Here is a 9,142-nt window from a genome sequence, read left to right on the forward strand (position 1 = left end):
ACATCCATCGGCATTTTGCTGAAGTACATGCATCCTACATCTCAGAAAATCTGTTTTCTTACTTTTATTACAAGCTAAAACATGAGATGACTTCTAAAATTCTGTATGTAGATGTGAGGCATGGTAATGTAGGCATCTGCTGGCTCACCACCACACAGGTGGGTGAAGGGTGGATAAATCTTAATGCAGGTAAAACCAGTGGTGGATGCTGATTTGACTATTTCTTTTAAAAAATCCATGTTGGAAAATGTCTTTATTACTTTTTTTTAATGTTCCAGTATCAAGCATTTATGAATAGCATTTCCTGTTTTAGTAATCAACCCACTTAAGTGAGGAAAACAAGTATGTGAAATTCTGCATCTTATTTACATTTCAAATATTACATAATTCTAAAGGTATCAGAAGCATTTAAATAAGGATTTTGATAACAGTGCTGTATCAAATGCAATTAATATTTTATGTTTAAATAAAGGAGATTGTAAGGACATAACTGGAAAAACTGAGGGTGGGATCAAAAACATACCTCAACCATTACAAAAATGTTCGTGCTTTTCTTGGTCTGTATTTTAAGAGCATGTTAATAGATGCACAATAACAGGCATTTCTTGCTCTTCAAGTAATAATCTGTCTTTTCTTTTCGTGCTTCATCATAAGGTACAAAAAATCACCTGACTTTGTGCATACGAGATGAGCACATTTATGGATCACTGATTTTAAAAAGTCAGTAACTCTGTCCTCAGGCTGCAGCCGTGGTGCTGCTTCCGACACTCAGCACTCTGCATAATTGCATATCAATGGAGCATTCTAATTAATGCTCTGGTTTTAGGGTTGTGATACATGTGATTCTGTGCATCACCAGTGTGATGCACAAAACATGGAAAAAGGGTATCCTTTGTTCAATAAGCGTGCTGGGTTATTTATTTGACACCGCTGCTTCACAGGGGCAGTTTGTATCAATTTGAGAACTTCCCTGAACTTGTGGGTATATTTGCAAACCACTTGTGTAATTCCTAGTAATGATCATAGAAGTCTGTGGATGACAGTTTAAAGCGCGCGATACAGTTCAGCCCCTCAACTTCTCCTCATTTGCAGTAGGCTTTTCTGTGACATTCTTATTTTGCTGATCTCCTCTATTTTCTGCTATTAGTTTGATTAACTGTGCATACATAACGGGGCGGGGGGGGGGGGGGGGGAAGTGATTCTTTTGACTAGTAGTAACAAATTTAGAAATGAGAAGGCCCTAGTTGGTCAACTTTATCCCCAACACAGCTGGGGTTAAAGTCCTGGCTCTAATTAAGTCAATGGCAATACTTCCCTAATTTCAGGTGGAGGTATTCAACCCTACTAAATACTTCATATCCTAAGGGCTCTATAAGTTGTTGCATAAACATTACATAATTAGACTATGGGGAAAAAAAAAAAAATCTCCCATTTGCCTTCAGAAAAGGGAAATTCCTCACCTAAGGTAAAAAAAAATTTGCTGCCAGGCTTCCGTGGGGGAAGCTGGCAGAAGTAAACTGGCAGCGATAGAATATTCTGGGATTAATTAGACGTGGCCTAGATACATGCTGGAGAGTATCAGCACTGACCTAAATGTTGCTAGGAACAGTGCCTCTATCTCCTCCTTTGTGTTAATCAACTCTGACACCAAAGGCTTAGCAGGGCAAGTTTGAAGAGAGATTTTGCATAGAAGCCTGAAAGAGGCAAATTGTTAAATTAGTTTTTGTTCGTATTATAATCCTGCTCATTGGAATCTAAAAACGTATTGAAAACAAGTTTTATCTTCGTGAATCTTGTAGGTTAATAAGAAGTCAACCAGCTTTCTCAAGTAGTTAGCCAAGACTTTACAAAGGATCACCATGCTTTAACTGGCACTGTGCAATTTTCCTATGGCTTTTGTCCTAAAGCACAGTTCTGGGGGGAGCGTGGGGGAGAACAATTAGTTACACAGGTACTGCATTCATTTTTAGTTATATTCCAATATGTCAAGGTTGTTGATGGTAAACAAGGAATGGAATCAACTTCACTTTGACCTAAGGCTTAGAGGAGCAGCTTTCATTACTCAAAGAGTCAATGAATGGGAACAGGAATAAATTGCTGATTCTTCCGTTCGGTTTGAAATAATGTCAGTTGGAATGAGTCTTTTACCTCTTCCTCTGTGAACTGCAGCTAACTTCTAAACTCCCTTTTCCTAAAGGATATCCCCAGGTGCATCAAACTGCTCAGAACAAAGATTTACTTCAGCTGGTGTTAAAATAAAAGTGCAAACTGGAGATCTGCTTCCAGCTAATTGCACATACCTTGGAATTTCAGAATGTTTTCGGCCTCATTGGACTATTCAGCCAACTAGTTTGCCATTGCAGTTGTACATCAGAAAAGGGAGTCGAATGACAGTGAGCTGAGAGAGCTGGAAACCTGCAGTATTTGAAGGTGGGTGAAATCCAGCCATTGTTGCTACTTCTCACAGGTGACTAAGAAGTGATGGAGTTCAGCTTGCCAAGATGACAACCTTGTTACAGTTGTGCGTATGTATCTACATTGAGCTAAAACTGTCCACATTGGAAACTATTTAATTCATATCAAGTAAGGATATCTATGTATCTATGGACCTGAAGAAAGGGAGAAACTTAAAAAAAAAAAAAAAAAAAAAAAAGATGCATCTGCATGTTGTACTAAAAACCTTGTGAAATCTATTTCTTTATGATTATATTTAGTAAAAGACTTGAATATGTGCAGTGTTATGATCCAACAGCTGCTACTGCCTGCAATTTCACAAGCAATTCCCACAAAACATGCCTTTTATAACAGAATCATTTCACTCAATTACTTAATCAATACAACTTGGTGTCAGATTATACATAATAGAAATAATCTATTGTTTAAGAATTTCTCTCCAAATAGCAACTCAGTGAGAACAGAGGCCACTTAGCATCCCAGCATTGCTTCGCATCCACTTGTAATGTCAGACTCACAGTTTGTGAAACCTGCAAAACAGTAAGAAAGCTTGGAGTTATCTCGTGATATTTCTGTGCTTAATTGCTACCAAGACTTTTGACTTCGAGTAATGGATTTGTGATGGAGGCTGTGAGGATCTGCAAACTTTACATGACTAATCATAATAGTCTTACTTTGCTGTCAGCTGCAGGCACCTCTCATTACGCCATACACCTTCCACATTCCCAAGGAACCCAATTGGAAAACCAGTCTGACTTATCTCTATGATGTTATTATGGTGCTATTATTTCAGTGTTAATGCATAAACCTATCTCTTGGACTGGGCTTATTATTAATCATTGAGTCATTATTAATTGACCTTTCACGTATTTATGTAAAACAAGGCAAATTACTCTTTCTGCTCGTGTATCCTGTGGCTAAGGAACAACGACAGATAGTTGTTTTAGTGACTAGTAACTGTTGCACATCCATATTTTTCAATTTAACAACCTTTGATTGTCCTTCTTACTTGCCTACGAAGCCTCCTAGAGCTTTATCTTGTTCAGATTTGACATGTTGACTTTACCAAACTTGCCCAATGCTTTACTAATGATAATTAACTTCAGTAATTATGTCTTGTCTGTTATGTTAAAAATTAAACTGTATCTTGAATAAGAATCTTAATAGTTATATATTAGACTATCAACAGCCTAACAAGAAACTGTCCATAGAAATATGGAAATAAAATTTATTTGCAGTTGTTTGTAAAATATGTTGTATTGTACATGAAAGATACTTTAGATTTTGTTTGAATTGTCAATTTCATGGAATTAACTCTTCTAATTTGCTAGATTTAAAAAGTTTTTAGGAAAAGTAAATCAGCATCTGAAATGTGGGTGTTTACACCGTTCACTTTTTCAGCATAACAGAAATTGCAGCAACATATTTCAATTTTTCCTGCCCTAGATTCAGGAAATGATGCCAGTTAATTTCTGTTCTAAGTGTTCAGGAATATGTCAACCTGAAAAAGGATATTTTCTGGATCCAACATACTTGCTCTTACATCTGGCTCAAAAACAGGTGAGAGTTCCTAAAATGAAGTCATTTAAAATATGTATTTTTCTTTTACTTTTGAAATGGCTAAGCCATGCTCAGAATCATTCCAGTTCTCCTCAAACTTAAATGAGACACCCACGTACCAGACCATTCCATCTCCTGCTTTAACGAGATCCAAATCTGTCAAAGATTGTCAACAGGCATCGCGGTGTGGATTTCTTGAGATCTTGCAAATCCAGAAGTGGTTAACTTTCTTTAGACAAAAGCAATATTAATAAATAGAGCATCGGCCATAAACATTGGTTGGTGTTAGATACCAGAAAGTGCATCTGAAAAAAAATCTTCCTATATATATTTTTTTTTCACAACCTAGTCTTCAGGACATGGGTAGAATACAGACCAACACAAAATAATGAGCTTCGCTTACTGCTGTTGTGTGATAAAATATAGGATGAGCTAGAGGTGATGTTGCGGGAGGAAAACTGACTAAGTAGGCATGACAGGAGTATGGGGGCTAAATATAATGACAGGAACCTCATAACATGTTCTTCATAAAAGTGACAGAAAAAGCAAAGGAGGCAAACTGTGCTGTGCCAAGAGCATTAAATCAAATGGTGAAATGTTGAAGAATAATTTTTGGTAGGGCATGCATTGCTAAAGCTCTGGCTTATGAAAAAAAAAAAATGGGGGGGGAGGGGGATAAAGGAGAATTATATGAAAAATTGTACTAAAGATTAGAGATCACGAACACCAAACAATGAGGATGAAGTATGCCTCAGTCTAACTTGCAAAAGCATGTATTAAGTATTACTGAGAGCCACTTGTTTGATTAAAGCACATTTTAAACAATTGCAGAAATTAAGAAGAATTTTAAAACCTGTAATTCAGTTTTTTATCAACTCTGTACATACACTGTAAATATTTAAGGTATAGCTTTATCTCCATGGGAGTGTATGCCAAATTCTGTCCTTCTGAATTGTCCTAGCTGGTGAACGCCTCAGTAATGTGGAGTCTGCACGAGTGTCCCTGTGCTGAGGACAGCCTCAGCAGGGAGGTGAGCCTCTAACAGAGCTCGGTTTAGCGCTGACACCAACAGCTCCGTGCTAATGCTCTGCATGACATTTTTCTAAGTGCCAATGGCCAGCTTCCCTTAGACCTAAAGTAGCAGTGTGTCAAACCTCATCAGCTTTGTTCAGAGATGATTGTTTACATGCAAATAACTACAAATCTGACCGTGGAGTAGGGAAGTTGGAAAGGGCTGGGAAAAGGGATTGAATGGAGCCAAAGTTTTCACTGGACCAGAGGCAGGAGACAGAAGAAACATTTCAAGGATCATTGCTCCAGCCAACAGACTGCTTGCTCCTCGTGTCACCATGTGCAGCCATGCAAACACACTCACTGTTGCTTTTGTCTCTGTCCAAAACAGGACACAGCAGCAGATGGAAGGACACACAGCTGACTGGTGCACAGGGCCTGTCACCAGTCCTTCCCAGACCATTTCCTGGGTACTGTGCTTCTCCAGCCTGGCAAATTTTCTTTCCATCTACTCTTTCACCTCCCATAAGGTTACTATAGATCCTGTCCATGTACAAGGTTTTTGCATTAATGAATTGTAGAGAAGTTTGGGATCCCGTGATGAAACGTGCACTAAGGTATATATCATAATACTGACAAATGCTTTGTGATAACATAATTCCAAATATAGACATGCCAATACCCTTTAAAAGCCATGTTAAAATGAAACCAGCCCTCTTGTGTTCAGGGCATTCAGCTTAGGAAAGCAAGCCACTGCCTATCAGCTGGCATTTTCCAGCAATTTCTTCTCTAATCAAAGCATGACCACGTTTGCTGTTATATTAAGCCTGGAGTATATCCTATCGTGAAATACCGCACTAAATGAAGTGTTGGTAGTTAATTCTGGAAACTTCTAAGGAAAGAGAAATTGCTTGAGGTCTACAATCCATTGCAAATTTCAAAGCACTGTTTACAGACTTGTGAAAAAGCCTTGTGATCTGTGCTTGCTGCATTCAGCAGAAAGGGAAGTTGGTCTCAGAGCTGCAGGCTTGACAAAGGAGGACTGTGTTTGAAGAAAATCTGCAGATGAGCAAAATGGGCAGGGGGGTGTTGAAGCCTTTACAGCAGCTTGTTGTATTATGGAGCTTTGCGCTAGATGATTTTCATTTTGATAGGTACTGAAGTTTATAGGCATTTCCTTTCAAAGACCGCATTAATGTTCAAGAGAGGCCTTTACTGTGGCCAAGTATTCAGGACAACGTTTAAGAGGCATATCTAAATACTGACACTTCCCCGGTGCAGGTGACTGCACAAGGTTTTGACATTTGCCCGTGACCCTGCTGCAGGCACCATCCCCCAAATCCCCAGCAATAAGGCAACTGAATGGCTTAGGGGATTGGTAATCGGATCCTTCACCCCCAGGTCATTGAAGGTCTCGGTTCGGGAGCAGCGAGGGTGTGCAGTGACTTAAATACCGACAGATATTTATTTGGAGGCATGTGCAGAAAGGAACATATGATTTTGGCGCAGCAAGCAGTAGACGCGTCCACATGTAGATCCAAACATTATGACAGTGCCTGTCTGCTGGAAACATTTGAATGACAGAGTATCAGGCTGACAGAAGTTGATTAAGCCCCTAATAACAGTCAGGATTGTTTCTTGTTTCAGTTTAAGCTAGATGCTTAAAGCACTGTGGTTTGTACAATCTTGCAATTGAGAGAGGCAAAGTTTCATATTTAACCCTCTCTCTCTCTCTCTCTCTCTCTCTTTTTCTCTCTCCCCTTCCAGGTCATAAAAGACTTTTTAAAGCGTTTCTGAATGTTGCTGGAGACAATCCAAAAACAACTTTAATTTGAATTTTCTACCTTAGCCCTACGAGTTCAGCAAGAGCAAAAATACATGCTGCGGTATTTTGGGGTACTTTACTCCATGGGAGAAACGAAGAGTGCGGAGCCTGAGACTTCAACTCGTCCCTCATGAAGACAAGTGCCTTCGGCGGGGCGGGGCAGAAGATTACTGCCAAGGTCAGCATTAACCTGGGCCCCCTGGAGTCGGGCCGGGCGGCCGGCGCTCCTGGGGCGAGCGGACAGCAAAGGGAAGGGCGAGCCCCCTCGGGGAGCCCTGCCGGAGCCGATCCGGCCCAGGGGCTGGCACCCCGTCCCCGGGCCCGCACTGCCTCCCAGCGGGCATCGGCTGCTCCTCCTGCGAGGGGAAGGGCTGCCGGCTGGGGAAGGCGCTGCCCTAGGGCAGCTGAAGGGGAATTGACTTATGGCCGGGTGCCTGGCTCCAGGGAAGCAGAGCCTGGCCGCACGCGGGGTCACTCTCCAGCGGGGAGCTCTGTGTGGTCTCGGATGCGCCTTTCATTCATGGGTATCGGCAGGATGTAAGCCTCCGTTAAAAAAAAAAAAAAAAAAAAAAGATAATCGGTGGGCAACCTTACAAATGTGAAATCGTGTAGTATTGACCGGCATGCAGGCAGCCCTGTCCCTGCCACTCAGATTTGACAAGCAGCAGCAGAGCGGCTTCCCAGGGCCCCAGCCAGCTCTTTGCCACCCTCTGTGCAGCACTTAGAGTGATTTGTTTCTTCTTCTTGAGGGTGCACCAGCACAGGAGAACAGAAAGGGACCCCCAAAATGGAGGCTAAGCCAAGGGAGGCGATGCCACCTCTTGCTGCAGTTAAGGTCTCCTGAAAGCGGTGAAAGGAGAAGCCAGGGGGCTTCCAACTCCAGCTTTGCGCAGGTGCTGTTGTCACCCCCAAAAACGGGCACTTCATGTGGAGATGTCAGCGTGGTTGCTGCCATCACAAACAGGGACGGGGCTCAGGGAAAATGCCCCTAGGGACCTCTCCTCCAGCCCTGTGGAAGTCAGAGGGCTGTGCAGACACCCACGCTGTAGGTGCTACCTTCCTGTGCCTCGTACCTTGCAGTGTGGGGAAGGATCACGGGGTGCTATATAGCACTTGCACGGGTTATACGAATAAACAAAGACTTCTCTGTCTAGGTGTGTCAGCTACAAAGGTCACTCTGTTTCTTTTTTTCCTCCAAAGTGATCCTGTTCAGGGTGTAATATCCTGTTTTATTTCTACAGCGCTTATCATTGAAAGTTAATGTTCAGGATTGCTGGATCTGATACCCTCACAGTGCACACAGGGAGGAAAAAAAGGATGAAAAATGTCAAAACAAGCGGATATTACTGAGCGTATAGAAAAGGCAAAAGTGTTACAGGGGGAGTATTGTCCTTACATCACTGTGCTTTGTGGAGGACTCAATCAGATTTGTGTGTGCGTGCAGGCGTGTGACAGCCCTTCAAAGGCGGAAATAGGATGCCTAACTTTTAATGCAGAAAATTAGTAACGAAATACATGCAAAGCTTTGGGCTGATAAGATCTCTGCAATCTCCTCCACAATCTGCTACCCTGAAGAAAAACGTGTTGACTTTCCAGGCTTGTCCTGAACGCGCACCAGCGCCGTTCTGCCCTGGCTGCCTTCAGTAATTAACAGGGCCTGTGTTCGCCCAGCTGTACGTCCATCACCGCGCTCACACTGCGCTTGGATTTTCACCAGCCAGTGCCTCATCGCACACTACGAGAAAAGAGAAGCGGGAGGGATAAATCGATAAAGGACCCCCCCGTACACACACACAGCGCTCGGGGGGCTCTGGGGCTCTTTCCCCTTTCATTTTGCGGGGGGGAGCGGGGGCGCGGTGGAGCCCGGGGCTGCGGCAGGTGCAGCGGGGCCCCCGCCCGGGCTGGGGGCTCGGTGCCGGTGCTGGGGCCCGGTGCGGGGCGGCCACGTGGAACCGCGGCGCCCGCTGCCGCCGCCGCCCCTTCCTGCTCGCCTCGCCCCGGCGGGGAGGGAGGGAAGGAGGGAGGCAGGCAGCTAACGGGGAGGAGGGGAAAAGGAAAGCGAGGGGGAGGGAAAAAAAGATTTTTATTTTTATTTTTTGGAAAAAAAAAAAAAGAAGAAGAAGAAGGGGGGAGGAAAAAAAAGTTTGTACGTGCAGCGGCGGGCGAGGAGCGGGCAGGCGGCGGGGCCGTGCCGAGCCTGAGCCGGGCGGGGGGCGGAAGGCCGGCGGTGCGCGGCGGCGGGAGGCAGAGGGCGGGCGGGCGGGAGGATGCGGCTGAAGCTGGGCTTCCTGC

The 9,142-nt window shown here is 43.6% G+C and overlaps 1 protein-coding gene across 1 annotated transcript in view; it reads left to right on the forward strand.

The window, feature by feature from the left end:
- The first annotated feature begins 3,900 nt into the window (after positions 1-3,900).
- The window catches only part of GALNT7 (polypeptide N-acetylgalactosaminyltransferase 7), a 76,983-nt gene continuing 71,741 nt past the window's right edge, over positions 3,901-9,142 (forward strand). Inside the window, exons 1-2 of the mRNA XM_035324707.1 lie at positions 3,901-4,014; positions 6,793-7,028. Of these exons, the coding sequence (XP_035180598.1) occupies positions 6,981-7,028 (48 nt within the window). The 5' untranslated portion in view covers positions 3,901-4,014; positions 6,793-6,980. The remainder of the gene's footprint in view (positions 4,015-6,792; positions 7,029-9,142) is intronic.

Source organism: Oxyura jamaicensis, chromosome 4, assembly GCF_011077185.1.
Source record: "Oxyura jamaicensis isolate SHBP4307 breed ruddy duck chromosome 4, BPBGC_Ojam_1.0, whole genome shotgun sequence".
NCBI lineage: Eukaryota > Metazoa > Chordata > Aves > Anseriformes > Anatidae > Oxyura > Oxyura jamaicensis.